The 15,537-nt window shown below is 43.0% G+C and overlaps 1 protein-coding gene across 1 annotated transcript; it reads right to left on the minus strand.

The window, feature by feature from the left end:
• Positions 1-5: 5 nt before the first annotated feature.
• GTF2H4 (general transcription factor IIH subunit 4) lies at positions 6-12,644 on the minus strand. Its single transcript, XM_078155493.1, has 14 exons — positions 12,462-12,644; positions 5,974-6,116; positions 5,594-5,698; positions 5,357-5,488; positions 5,000-5,096; positions 4,752-4,840; positions 4,385-4,496; positions 4,157-4,225; positions 3,843-3,926; positions 2,458-2,590; positions 2,184-2,314; positions 1,641-1,688; positions 1,441-1,519; positions 6-464 (listed from the first exon to the last, which is right to left on the minus strand). Exons 2-14 carry the CDS (start codon positions 6,114-6,116, stop codon positions 292-294), a joined length of 1,395 nt encoding a protein of 464 aa, XP_078011619.1. The 5' UTR covers positions 12,462-12,644; the 3' UTR covers positions 6-291.
• Between the last annotated feature and the right edge of the window lie 2,893 nt (positions 12,645-15,537).

The raw sequence follows: 15,537 nt of genomic DNA on the forward strand, positions 1-15,537 counted from the left end.
CATCGTTCATTTCCCCAACTTTATTCAGTATGAAAAGTTCCGATGTGATTAAAAAAAAACTACTGCAAGGCCCTGCGACTCACGCCGGAAGCCAGGCATTCTGAGCGCGGTGGGCGTGAGGCTACCACCCCTTCCCCGGGTAGCCAGGGGCATGGCGCTCCCGGCCCGGCCGCCCCCGGCCTTCCTGCGTGCCCCGCTCGGCTCCGGGCCGGGCCGCACCGCACCCTCCGTTTCCTCGCAGTCTGTGGGGTGCGCGAGGCCCCGGCCGCTCTCTGCAGCCCCGACACTGGATCAGGAGCTGTGCTTCTGCCTCTTCCAGAACCGCTTGACGTCACTGTGCCCTGCGGGGGTCACCACCATGAGCCGCTTGGCTGTGTTCTCGAAGACCAGCACACCCAGCTCCCGGGCGTGCGACAGCAGCAGCTCAAAGTCCACCTGGGACAGGAACTGGTTGTAGAGGACGCCTGGGACCCCAGGAACAGGCCGCGAGATGGAGGGAGGGGGAAGAGAGAGAGACACAGAGGAGGTGAAACGGCAAGCCAGGCAGTGACCAGCCAAAGCCTTAAGATGACACCAGGCCTTTAGCTCAGTGTCTGGAGTAGCAAGTGCTCAATAAATAATACAAAATGCTTGTTGATAGATCCATTCATTCCTAATCCTTGGCTTCTGAGTAGTTTCAATAGCACTTTGACGTTTAGTGCCTCACCTATATTAAATTTTTTGATAAACAATCCTGTGAGGTCAAGTACTAACAGCTATTAGACTTATTTTATAAAGAGGAAAACTGAAGCTGAGAGCTACATTAGGTGATGAGCCAAGTCAAGAAGGTAGCTTGGAAAAAGGCACTGGATTTGGAAACCCAAGGCCCTAAATTCTAATCCCAGCTATCACTTCCTCTCTTTAGAGCAGTTTTCTCATCTGTAAAATGAAAGGATTAGATTAGATGGCCTCTAAGGTCCCTTCCAAATTCAAATCTATGATACTATTAAGTATCTGACTGGAACCTGGGTCTTCCCGACTCCAAATCCAGCCTCCTGTACGCTCTGACATTTATATAGACTTCTTTGTCATCCACTCTGTAGACTCTTCTCGGCAAGGTAATTTAAATTTTTTAAATACCATCATTAAGAACCAAGCTTGGGGACTGCCTCCTCACAAAGCCCAATGTCCCCTACTCAGGGACTCTCTAACACCAGTGAGTCAAATGCAATAAAAAAGTATCCACTACAAAAAAGAGACCAATAAATAGGGTACTGTGACAAACCAGACAGAACAGTCTGGAATTAAGGAATCTGGATTCTAGCCCTGGCTCTGCTCCTAACTAAATGTCCCAAAATGAAAAAGAGGAAGGTAAAGTCAAATGGATGAAATTAGAGTCCAGCAGAACAAAACTGTTACACTAGAGGGTCGGCTGCCAACTGATTGCTACCAGCTACTCACCCTCAGAGAATCGAAGCCGGTCTCTCTCCAACTCCCAGAGTCGGATCTGGTCTGTGATGGTGGGAGGCAGTACAGGAGTCTATAAGGGATTGGAGTAGCTATAAGATCCTTCAGCTGGGGCTGAACACTGCCTTTTGTTTTTTGCCAAGACAAATCCCTCCTCCCCTCCCACTATCCAAATTCCTCCCCTAACTCAGGACCTGTTTCAGCATCACCGGATGTGCTCTTGTCTTCAGGAAGTGGATGATCTGAAGAAAGATGAGAATAGTTTAAGGCCACAGCAGGAGGGTAAGAAAATTCTGGCCATCTTGAAACCTATAACCCACTTCTATTGGAACACTGATTTGTTCTTTTTCTCCCCACACACCATAGGCAATTTAACATCCATGCCTATCATCACCACTGGCTGTAACCCTGTCTGTTCCCTTCCAGCTTTTGCTGCAGAGCTTCTTTTATTGATCATATTTCTCATTTCTTCCCTGATGTCTACATTCTCCAATATTTATATTCTGTTCTGTCTCTCCCCACCCCTCCAGTCTGTTCCCTCCCTCCCCCCATCTAAGAGTAATGACTTCCACCATTTACCTTCCCTACTACCTTCCTGAACCATCTGCCATGTTCCCATTTCCACCTCACCCAAATGAAACCCAACCTGTTTGTTGATAAATCCATAACTCTATCTCCCTATCACCCTGACTCTCACCACCTGTAGTCCTCCCCGATTATCCACCTGCTGACAATACCTGCTGGGCTGTGATACCATTAGCAATGGCCTGCTGCACACTCTCCCGAGTGACCTGGGCTACCACCATATTGGGGAATCGATAGAGCATCTCAGAGAAGAGGGCAATGAGTGCAATCTGAAGTTCTGACTCTGTCTCCAAAGAAAAAAATAGAAGACCAAAAAAGCTTCAATTCCTCTTCCAACACCCTCCCCCCTCCACCCTTATCTCCTTCTTTCTTCTAATCCCCTCCCTAACGACCTAACTATTCTCATCTTCATCCCTCCAACCTCACCAGTATAGGCATACAGCCGGTAGTTGGTTTCCACAACGATGAAGCCCGGCTGATGAGCAGTACCTCCAGCACCAGTAACACCTGATGACAAGTTGATGGCCAATCGGGTTGGATAATAGCGTCGAGACTTTCTCTAGGAAGCATGGAAGAGGGAGAGCCATTTGATGGTGTTTAGCCCCTTCCATCCTGGGACCAGGTACCCAACTCTAGCCTCCAGTCCCTCACTCTTCATTGATAAAAAAAAGCCCCATTCCTCTTTAATTGAGGCACCTAGGTGGTGTAGTGGATAGAGTGCTGGAACTGGAGTCAGGAAATGTGTTAAAATTGTATCTTGCTCTGGCCTCCCTGAACACCACCCCCAATTCTAGTCAGTAAAGTAAGTTTATAAGTGGCCACTATGAAGGGGCAATAGCAGGAAATGAGATTGCAAAAGGGAACCTGGAAGTCCCATTCAAACAATTCCAAAGATCAAAGGAGCGTAATTTACAAACTGTATCATATTAACCAAAATTCACATCCTGGCAATATATGCTGAATCAGGGAAGCCATCTAGGTGCTGCTGTCAGGGTTCTGGTCCTATGATATGTAAATCCCAGACAAATTCCAGACCTCAAGTTTCAGACCAGCAGAACATCAAAAGATGCTGATAACTTTGGGATAATGTGCACATGTTAACTTTGAAGTTTTACTGATAATGTTAAAATATTTGGATATGTTAATGAGCCAACTCTAAGGTCGGCACAGATAGGAGTTAGTCTGTACCCCCCAAAACATTATATAAATGGGACGTCAAACTCCTGTTTCCCCCCTTCCCCCAGCACTCTTCCATCTTCTGAGTCCATGCTGCGAGGGCTCCCAACTCTAATCCATGTTTACTCGAGTGAAACGCTCTGCCTTCTTGCCTCTCCATCTTTTTCTGAGCTGCCTGCCTTACTTTATCATTCCATCCCCTGTTCCCACACTGCCATCTGCCTCTGTATCCCTCCTCTTTTCATCACTTGTCTCTGTATTTTCTGTGCTATTTGCTCTCATACCCTCTGTGGTTATTAAAGTGTGATTGTCATCCCATTTCCCACTGCTATCATGGTCTTTCCCAGTGAGTACCCAAAGAATTGGGCATGGTTGCTTCCATTTCATGATTTTACAATTTCAAAATTAATTATCAATTCAGGAAGACACAAGTTAAATCCAGCCTCAGACACTTAGTAGTCTGGGCAAGTCATTTAACCTAAGTCTGCCTCAATTTCCACTGTAAAATGGGGATAATAAATAACACCTACTTCCTAGGGTTATTGTGAGGACCAAATGAAACAGTATTGTAAATCATTCAGCACAGTGCCTGGGCACAAAGTAGGCATTTAATAAATATATATGAAAACTCATACCTTCCTTTGGAACACCAGCCCAAACTCTCGTAGATGTTGCAAAAAGTTAAGAAGGGAATCACTCATGCCCTCCACAGAATAATCCTAGGATAAAGAGGTGGCAAGGGTTGGCTGAGGTGTCCAAATGTCTTTCTCCTTTCCAACTCCCCCTTTTCCTACATCACCCTCTTCTGCTTAATGCCCCAAATTATTTATCTCTCCATGTTTTGCTGTTTTGCCTCCACAGCCCCCAACATCTCCTTCCCCACTTTCTGTCTCTCTCCCCCCACCAAACACCTTCCATCCACAGTACCATCTTCCAGCTCCCTGCTAACCTTGCCAAGAGTAGAGAAGCTGAGCTGGAAGAGGAAGGACAGGATCTCAACCAGGTCCATGCCTCGGCTCTTAGGAGGGAAAAACAGACAGGGGGAGAGGTCAAAAGAGCACGGGGAGACAAGACAAGCAGGGAACAAAGACAAAAGTACTGTTGGGAGAAGTTCCCAATGTCAGCAGCAGATGCCCATACTGGAAGAGGGACCTCAGCAACTGATCAGCCTCCTTACCTGAGCTGTCTGCAGATACTGCAGCATAAAATACCAAAGCTGGGCAGGTGTGTCTAACAGCAAGAACTGGAAACCAGCAGAGGTAATACAGGGTGGCTCTCCAGGCTCAGAACTAGCCATACACAAGGTCATGGAGGGGGGGTGGGGGGGGGATGGGGAGAGAAGGAAAAAAGCATCAATCTCACTGATCTTTTCACTCTGAGCCCTTCACTTATAGCTTCCTCAATACTTCTAACTTTCTTTCACCTTGTTTCCCCCATTCCCATGGTTTTTCCCTGGGAAACCTTCTCTACTCTCCACCCTCATATCAACAAGGACCCACAGGGAAGAAGGGAAGGCGGGGAACCCCACAGGCCCTTGGCCTCACCTCTTCATAAGCCCGGCCTGGCTGAGTAGCTGGGCCAGGTCCTGGCTGACGGCCGCACTCGGGGAGCCAACCATGAAGTGCAGGATCACCTGAGGGATGGGGAAGCCTGAGTCTCATCCAGGTGGAGCAGGGGACAGAGGAACTTCTATAGAAGGCTAGGAGGCATTTAAGGGGAACATACAGATCTTGAGATAAACAAGTTTGAGGGAATCTCTGGGAACACAAGGATTATGCCCTTGGGATCTTACCTCCCATCTTTCCTCTGCATACTTGTCCAGTGATGGCACATCCCGGGCATGTTTGTCTGGGCCAAGTTGACTTGTGTCATCTGACCAAGCCTTCCCCCTATGGCCAGATGGGTCTAGAGTAAAAACATGCTTCTTCTCCCTTTCTCCCCTACACCACCAGAATCCTCTCCCCCCTCATCAGCTGTGATCATGACATTCATCACCCTAGAATGAACCACATCACAGGCTAGCCTCTCCCATGAAGCAGGGGAGATCTACAAAAACTGTGTAAGTCACAAGAAATACTTTGGGGAGCCCTTCCTTCATCCCCCATCCTGATGGGCAGTATTTTATACCAAAGAAAGGAAGATGACATACCCTCCCAGGAGAGCAACACGAAGATTTTGTCTGAAGACAGGGTTGAGGATAAGGCCCTGGAGGCCACCAGGGAGCAACTGGGTGTGCCAGATACGGAGACCACTCAACAGTCCTGTGCTTTCCTCTTGGGCTCTACAAAAGCAGCAGTGAAATGACAGAAGACATGAGTTTTTTGGGACCTGAGAAGAGGAAACACAGAAGACACCAGAGGAATGTGGGGAAGGCAGGGAGACTCACTTGCTAAATTCCTTCTTCACCCACAGGGCTACAGCTGCTTGGGGCAATGGCTGCTCCAGAAACAACATCCGCATAACCCAGTTCTTAGCTAAGGATGGGAGCTCCCTGTAGGAGGTAGGATAAAGACATGAGGCATTATTAGCATGATAATTCATCTTCCAACTGTTTCTCTGCTACCAAGGGTCTCTCTGATTTCCTACATCCAGAATACCATCTCTGAGAGTATATTCTGGCCTTTTAGAGTAGACTTGTCTTCCATCCTAACTTATCAACAAGGTTAACTGGCATTTCAAGTTCTCTCATGGTGATTCAGGATCAGCCTCTGAGTCCTTCACAATTCGTAGTTTCGGGGTCCCACCCACAAAGAGGTTCTCTCTTACCTAAAGACAGCCAGGCAGGTGGCTGGGTGACCATAAAGTCGATCTAGTACTCCAGGACTCAAACCCCTCAAAAATTCCTGCAGGTTACGGCACTGTAGCTGTCCCCGGTTCAGCCCGGTCCGAGGTGGAGTCCCCTCCATCATCTGAGGAGAAAGGAGAGATACGTGATTAATCTTTGCAACACCATCAGTGTCAACAACCAACAGATCACCTTCCTCAACCTAACATTCAAACATCATTGCCATCCTCTCCCATATTATTCTCCTTTCCACATCAAACCATATTTCTGCTAAACCTAACTTACATCCACTGTCTTCCTCGATAGTCTCTGTCTTCTTTTCTACTCTTCCCTTTCTGTATCTCATCTAGAGAGTTGCCAGACATTCTGTATTTCAGTACACTGTCCTATTTCTGACTGTTCCAGGGCAAAGAACTGAAAGTGATATGATATGATATAATGTAAGATGAAGAGCAGTAGACAGACAATGGGTTTGAATATATACCTGATCAGATGTGTGACCTTGGGCAAGTTACTTCCATTTCTTCATCTATAAATGGGGACAAGGATATCTGCCCTATACACTTCTCAGGAATGTTTTTATGATCACATGAAATATTTGTAAAACACAGTATATACATGTTTTTGTTGCTGTTTGTTGTTCAGTCGTGTCCAACTCTTCATGACCCCATTTAGGGTTTTCTTGGCAAAGACACTGGAGTGGTTTGCATTTCCTTCTTCAGTTCATTTTACAGATGAAGAAACTAGGCAAATAGGGTTAAGTGACTTGCCCAGGGTTTCACTGCTACAAAATGTCTGAGGCCAAATTCTAACTCCGCTCTTCTTGACTCTAAGCCCAGTGATTGATCCACTGCACCACCCAGCTGCCCCATATACATGTAAGAAAGTTTTATTATCCTTCCCCTAGAGTCAAATACCCCTGTACTTGAGGTTAATCAGACATTGCCCATTTCCTCTCTGGACCCGAGTTTCTTCATCTAAAAATGAGGAGACTGAACTAGAAGACCTCTGCCTTCTAATTGTAATTTATTTTTTATTATTAATTTATTTTTAGTTTTCAACAATCACTTCCATAAGCTTGAGTTCTAAATTTTCTCCCCCTCCCCAAAACAGTGTGCAATTTGATATAGGCTCTATATATACATTCCTATTAAACTTATTTTCACATTAGTCATGTTGTAAAGAAGAATTAGAGGAAAATGCTATCCACATCCAAAGAAAGAACTATGGAGTTTGAATGCAGACTGAAGCATACTATTTGCTTTTGTTTTTCCTTCTGTTTTGTTTCCTCTTTCTGATAGTTCCTCCTATTGGTTCTAATTCTTCCTTACAACATCACTAATATAAAAATATGTTTAATAGGAATGTATATGTAGAGCCTATATCAGATTGTGAGCCATCTTGAGGGGGGAGGGAGAGGGAGAAAAATTTAAAACTCAAAAGCTTATGGAAGTGATTGTTGATAATCAAAATAAATTAATAAAAAAAAGAATTTAAAAAAAAGAATTAGAACCAATAGGAGGAACCACAAGAAAGAAGAAACAAAACAAAACAAAAAGGAAAAAAAAAAGAGTGAATAGTATGCTCCACAGCTCTTTCTCTGAGACTTTTGGAGATGTCTTAGATCCTTGCATTGCTGAGAAGAGCTAAGTTAGTCATTGAAGGATGTGGCTGTTACTGTGTACAACATTCTCCTGGTTCTCCTCCCTTCACTCAGCATCAGTCCATACAAGTCTTTCCAGGTTTTTCTGAAGTCACCATTTCTTATAGCACAATAATATTCCATGACATTCATATACCACAACTTATTCAGCCATTCCCCAATTGATAGGCATCCCTTCAATTTCCAATTCTTTGCCACCACAGAAAGAACTGCTATAAATATTTTTGTACATGTGGGTCCTTTTTCCATTTGTATGATGTCTTTGGGATACAGCCCTAGAAGTACTATTGCTGGGCCAAAGGGTATACACATTTTTATAGCCCTTTGGGCATAGTTCCAAATTGCTCTGCAAAATAGTTGGATCAGTTCACAACTCCACCAACAATGCATTAGAGTTCCAATTTTCCCACATCTTCTCCAACATTTATCATTTTCCTGTTTTGTCATGTTAGCCAACCTGATAGGTGTGATATGGTACCTCAGAGCTGTTTTGATTTGCAATTCTCTAATCAATAGTGATGTAGAAATTGCTGGGAAAACTGGAAGAGTATGGCAGAAACTAGGCATAGAACAGAATCTCACACCATATACCAAAATAAAGTCAAAACGGGTTCATGATTTAGCTATAAAAGCTGATACTATAAGCAAACTGGGAGAGCGAGGAATAGTTTACCTGTCAGATTTATGGAGAACAGAAGAATTCATGACCAAACAGGAGATAGAGAATATTATGAAATGCAAAATGGATAATTTTGATTACATTGAATTGAAAAGGTTTTGCACAAACAAAACCAATGCAACCAAGATTAGGAAGGAAGTAGAAAACCGGGAAAGAATTTTTACAACCAGTGTCTCTGATAAGGGCCTCATTTCTAAATATGTAGAGAACTAAGTCAAATTTATAAGAGTACAAGTCATTCCCCAATTGATAAATGGTCAAAGGATATGAACAGGCAGTTTTCAGAGGAAGAAATTAAAGCTATCTATAATCATATGAAAAAAATGCTCTAAATCACTATTGATTAGAGAAATGCAAATCAAAAAAACTCTGTGGTACCACATCACACCTATCAGATTGGCTAACATGACAAAACAGGAAAATGATAAATGTTGGAGATGTGGGAAAATTGGAACTTAATGCATTGTTGGTGGAGTTGTGAACTGATCCAACTATTTTGCAGAGCAATTTGGAACTATGCCCAAAGGGCTATAAAAATGTGCATACCCTTTGACCCAGCAATAGCACTTCTAGGGCTGTATCCCAAAAAGATCATACAAATAGGAAAAGGACCCACACGTACAAAAATATTTATAACAGCTCTTTCTGTGGTAGCAAAGAATCGGAAATTGAGAGGATGCCCATCAATTGGGGAACGGCTGAACAAATTGTGATATATGAATATAATGGAATACTATTATGCTATAAGAAATGGTGAGCAAGCAGACGTCAGAAAAACCTGGAAAGACTTGTATGGACTGATGCTGAGTGAAGTAAGCAGAACCAGGAGAATGCTGTACACAGTAACAGCCACATTGTTCCATGACTAACTTTGATAGACTTAGCTCTTCTCAGCAATACAAGGATCTAAGACATCTCCAAAAGTCTTATGATGGAAAATGCTATCCACATCCAAAGAAAGAACTATGGAATTTGAATGCAGATCGAAGCATACTATTTGCTCTTTTTTTCCTTCTGTTTTGTTTCCTCATTCTTGTGGTTCCTTCCATTGGTTACGTATAGCCTATATCAGATTGCACTGTCTTGGGGAGGGAGGTAAGAAGGGAGAGAAAAATTTAAAACTCAAAAGCTTATGGAAGTGATTGTTGATAAATCAAAATAAATTAATTTTTAAAATGGTGATTTAGAGCATTTTTTCCTATGACTATAGATAGCTTTAATTTCTTCATCTGAAAACTGCCGGTTCATATCCTTTGACCATTTATCAATTGAGGAATGACTTGCATTCTTATAAATTTGACTTAGTTCTCTATATATTTGAGAAATAAGGCCCTTATTAGGGACACTAGTTATAAAAATTCTTTCCCAGTTTTCTGCTTCCCTCCTAATCTTGGTTGCATTGGTTTTGTTTGTGCAAAAACTTTTCAATTTAATGTAATCAAAATTATCCATTTTATATTTCATAATGTTCTCTATCTCCTGTTTGGTCATGAATTCTTCTGTTCTCCATAAATCTGGCAGGTAAACTATGCCTTGCTCTCTCAGTTTCCTTATAGTATCAGCCTTTATAGCTAAATCATGGACCCATTTTGACTTTATTATGGTATATGGTGTAAGATTTTGTTCTATGCCTAATTTCTGCCAGACTCTTTTCCAGTTTTCCCAGCAGTTTTTGTCAAATAGTGAGCTCTTATCCCAGAAGCTGGGGTCTTTGGGTTTATCAAACAGTAGATTACTATAGTCATTGACTACTGTCTCTTGTGTACCTACCTATTCCACTGACCAATCCATCACTCTATTTCTTAGCCAGTACCAAGTAGCTTTGATGACTGCTGCTTTATAATACAATTTAAGATCTAGTACTGCTAGGCCACCTTCCCTAGCATTTCTTTTAATTACTTCCCTTGATATTCTGGACCTTTTGTTCTTCTAAATGAATCTTGTTATTATTTTTTCTAGCTCTATAAAATAATTTTTTTGGTAGTTTGATTGGTATGGCACTGAATAAGTAAATTAGCTTAGGTACAATTGTCATTTTTAGTAGCTCAGCCTACCCATGACCAACTGATGTTTTTCCAGTTATTTAGATCTGACTTTATTTGTGTGAAAAATGTTTTGTAATTGTGTTCACATAGTTCCTGGGTTAATTGTAATTTTCTATGGTTCCACTGCTACTTTTGTGACAGAGTTCTATTCCCTACTGCTCCCTGTCTTATTCCTGTTTGTATACTACATTTTCCACACTAAAATGCAAGAGCCTTTCCCCCTCCTCATCTCTTAGACTCCCAAACCACTGTCCAACTTAATGATGAGGAAACTGAGGCACAGAGAAGTGACTTGCCCAAAGTCACACAGCCAGCTAGTAGCAGATAACATCATACATGTCTCCCAACTCCCAGCAAAGTTCTATTCCAAGATGTTAACCTCCCTCACTGCACCTTGGTCTTACCTTAGAAAATCACGATGAAAGAATGCTAGATTTGAAGTCTGAGAGCTCAGAATTCACATCCTAGCTTTGTTACTATCTGTAAGCCCTTTGACAAGTCATTTCACCTCTTTTTCCTCATGTGTATATTGAGGAAATTAAATCAATCTTCCTGATCGATGACCTGGATTTGAATCCCAGTCTTGCCACTTAACTACTACCCAGATGACCTTGGTGGAATAACTTCTGAAGTCACTAAAACTTTATTCTTTCTGAGATTACCTCCAACTTATCCTGTAAATATCTTGTTTGTACATAGTTATTTACATGTTGTCTCCCCCATTAGACTGTGAGCTCCTTGAGAGTAGGGGTTGGGTTTCTGTTTGGGGCTAGAGTTTTTTGCCTTTTTTTGTATGCCCAGTACTTAGGACATTGCCTGCCATATAAGCACTTAATAAATGATTGTTGTTGACTGACTATAAATGAGGGATTTAGACTAAATAATCTCTACTATTATTTTCAGGTCTAAATTCTATGATTTTATACTACCATGTACTACCATCTCTTTCCCTAAAAATCATATCCCTCATTTTAGTCTCTCTCAAAGTCCTTTCTCCTCAAAAAGGTGCGGGGGAGTCCAAGCTGGATTAAATTCTTGGGTTCAAATTCCATTTCAGCCAGCTACTAGTTATAAAATGTTAAACAAGTTATTTCATCTTTCTGAAGTTCAGTTGTTTTATCTGTAAAATGGAAACAGTAATACCAGTCCTGTGAACCTTAAAGCACTTTGGGGAGAAGCAACCTGTAGAGTAGAATCAGCACTGGCATTGATTTCAGCTGCCCACTTAGATGCTTGCTAGCTATGTGACTGACCAAGTGTGGATCCCTCTCTAACGCTCAGGAAAAGGGGGATGATGTGATTCTTGCATTCTACACGTCAAAGGAAGAAACGGGAGCAAAGCACTTCACAAACCTCAAAGCAGTGCCTAATTATGATCATGGTGCCCTCCTCCTGCACAGGTGTGTGTCACAAACGCATTACATACATCTCTACCTACTACACACACTGCAAACATCACTAGACACTACACACCTTACACACATCACTACACAGACAACACACTACCCACGTTACACACTGCACACATCATACACACCACACCCTACACATATCACATCTATCACTACACAGACAACACACTACACATATTATCACATCACTACACTCTACACACATTGCTATGCACACAACATACTACACACACTGCACACATCATTACACATGCAAAACATTATGTACATGCTACACACATTACATACATCACTACATAGACTATACACATTACACATATCACTACACAACACATTATACACACCACACATCACCATTACGCTACACGTATCACTACGCATAACATTACTACGCACCATGCATACAAGACACTTTACACAACACCGTACACACCACACATCACCATATAAACACCACACACATCATCACACACCACACACAACACCCTATACACATTATACACACTACACACACACTACGTACATTATGCGCGCGCGCGCACACACACACAAACACACACACACACAAACACACACACACACACACACACACACACACATTCACACTCTCTGGGTTTCTCTCGGTCTCTCCCTCTCTCTCTCTCTCGCCATGCCCGCCGCCCACACTCACCCCGGCCTCGGCCTAGCGTCCTCCTCCGCGCCCCCGCCGCCCGTCCCGGAGCTCCGGCTTGGAGGGGCTGCAGGAGCTCCCGGAGAGGAACGAAGGGGAAGGGAGTTAAGCGCCCAGGACTGACTGAAGAGAGCTCCCGAACGGGTAGTTGGTGCTGGGAGGAGGGGCGAGAGAGAGGGAGAACGGGGCTGCAAAGCAAGCTGGGAATCGGAGTCCACGCTTTACCCGCTCTTTCGTAAAAGGGTAGCGAGGGCTCCTCAGACCACAACTCCCAGCGGCCCTCTCGGCAGGACGGGATGGGGACCTAGAGCGACCATGCATTGGGAGGGCCGGCTAGGAAACTATAGGAGGGTTACTTTAGTTCCGAATCTTTCTTTGTCCAAGTCTTTTAGTACCACCCTGGATGGTACCTTTCATTCTAGGTCAGTTCTAATTCTTAGAGGTTTTTTCCTGTTATCAAAATTAAATCTACTTTTCTATACCTTTCACTCTGCTCCAAGCATCTGGGGACCACATATAACAATCCTTTCAAATACTTGACAGCTATTGTGTCCTCTCTCTTCTCCCCCAATTTCCCCCCATTCCCCCAGTCTTCTCTTCTCCAGGTAAATACTCTCTGTTCCTTCAGCTGAGCCTCTCAGGGCATGACCTCAAGGTTCTTCAGTTTATCAATGGCCTTCCTAAGCTTCGGTGTCCAAAACAAATACAGTACCCCAGATGGGTTCTGACTTGGGTGAGATATAACAGGACTCCTTATTCCTGGAAGCTCTGTGTCTTAATATATCCCAGGATAGCATAAGCTTTTCTTGGCTGTTGTACCACCCTTGACTTATGTGGAGCTTGCAATTCACTGTCCTCCCTTACCTTCTTTTTCCTGTAAATGGCTGACTAAACCATACGTGTGAAACTGATATTTGAAGTCTTAAATGAAATCCACATTTATCTCTGTCAAATTTCATCCTGGTGATGAGGTCTAGAAGGTTTAGGAGTGCTGGGACCCTGAGATGCAGGTCCTGCCCAAAAGAATTCAACCTAAGACTTCTTTCAGCCAAAAACAAGATTTATTAAAGATCTTCCATATTAGCCAGACTCTTAAGGAATCTGAGCATCTGTGGGCTATTGGCTAGATTGTAAAAATCTGAGCAAAGGCTAGATTATAAGAATCAGAGCATCTTAATGGAGACAAGATGGACCTTATATACAGAAAGACTATGCGAGGGATCTAAGAGTGGCTAAATATGAGGTAATAGAACTCCAGGAACCTCGAGAAAGGAGTCTAGATAGGATTAAGGGTGGGAAGTGGCTTGAGGCCATAGGGAGGTCTAGGCTAGGTTAAGGGTAACAGAGAATTGGGAGGTTGGGTGATGGGATTATAGCCTCCCAACCTCATCACTAATGTTGATCCATTCTTTTTGTCCATCAAGCTAATTTTAAGTTTCGAATCTGCTTTCTATTATTGATGAGGATGGGATCTAGACCCCAAAAAGGAAAAACCCTGGACTTTCCCACCTGGCCAAATCTTTGGTGTTTGCCTGAGGCTATAATCCCATCAACTGGCCTTTTCTTACTGCCTACCCAACCTCCCAATTTTCAGTTACCCTTAACCTAGCCTAGCCCTCCTTTGTCTTACCTCCCTATGGCTCCAGGCCACTTCCCTCGCTTAATCCTATCTAGGCTACATTCTCCCTTGGCCAGGTGATCCAGGTCCCTGGAGTTCTATTACCTCATAGACTACTTGGCCACTCCTAGATCTCTCCCATAGTCTTTCTGTACATAAGGTCCATCTTCTCTCCATTAAGATGCTTAGATTTTTAAAATCTAGCCATGGCTCAGATTCTTATAATCTAGCTCACTAATGTTCAGACTCCTTAAGAGTCTGCTCAATGTGACGGATGTTCTAATAAACCTTGTCTTTGGCTGAAAGAAGGCTTGGGTCAAATTCTTTTGGACAGGACCCACGTGTCGTGATCTCAGGGTCCAGCACCCTTGAGCCCCTGAACCTCAACATTATTAGTCAGCTCTCCCAACTTTGTACCATCTGAAAATTCAAAGAAAATGTCTTCTTTTTAAAACAAATTGTTGACCAAATAGATAGAGATATAGAAAAGGATAGGTCCAAGGACACAGTCCTGCAGCATAGTACTGAGAAACCTTTCCCCAGATACCTCTGATTGGTTAATCAATGTCCCCTATCTAGGGGCAGCTAGGTAGGGCAGTGGATAGAGTACCAGACCTACAGTCAGGAGAGGCTGCTCTTCCTGAGTTCAAATCCAGTTTCAGATACTTAATGTGTGTGTGACCCTGAGTGAGTCCCTTACCCAATTTGTCTCAGTTTCCTCATTTGTAAAATGATCTGGAAAAGGAAATGGCAAACCACTCCATTGTCTTTTACAAGAAAAGCTTGAATGGGATCATGAAGAGTTGTACACTACTGAACAACAACAAATTTGTCTGCCTTAGTCTCTTCAACTATAAAATGGGGATAATGCCAGCACCTACCTCTAAGGGTTGTTGTATGGAACAAATGAGATAACATGCTAAAGCACTTACCACAGTGCCTGGCACATAGTGCACACTTAAACAAATATTTGTTTCTTTCCTTCCTTTCTTCCTTTGGGTGCCATTCTATGCTAACATCCTGCCAACATTTTTTCCATCTTCTCCACAATGGCATCATGATAAAATTTATAAAATGTCTTCCTAAAACCAAGACACATTGTACCTACATTATTACTCTGGTCTACCAGTCTAGAAACCTATCTGGCAAGCTAGCATTTCTATATAACACTTTAAGATTTACAAAGCATTTTACATGTATTTGATTCTCACAATCATTTGTTTCTCACAACAACCCTGTGAAGTAGATGCTATTATTATCCCATTTTACAGATGAAAAAACTACAACAGAGGTTAAGTGACTTGCCTGGCATCCCACAGCTTATGAGTGTCTGAGACAGAATTTGAGCTCAGGTCTTCCTTAGCTGGGAGTCCAAAACTCTATCCACCACACCATGAGCTGTCCCTATCAAAAAAGCAAATGAAACAACTTTGGCATAACTTCTTTGTGAACCAAAAG

Source organism: Phascolarctos cinereus, unplaced genomic scaffold (genome assembly GCF_003287225.1).
Source record: "Phascolarctos cinereus isolate Bilbo 61053 unplaced genomic scaffold, phaCin_HiC Scaffold_5;HRSCAF=322, whole genome shotgun sequence".
Lineage (NCBI taxonomy): Eukaryota > Metazoa > Chordata > Mammalia > Diprotodontia > Phascolarctidae > Phascolarctos > Phascolarctos cinereus.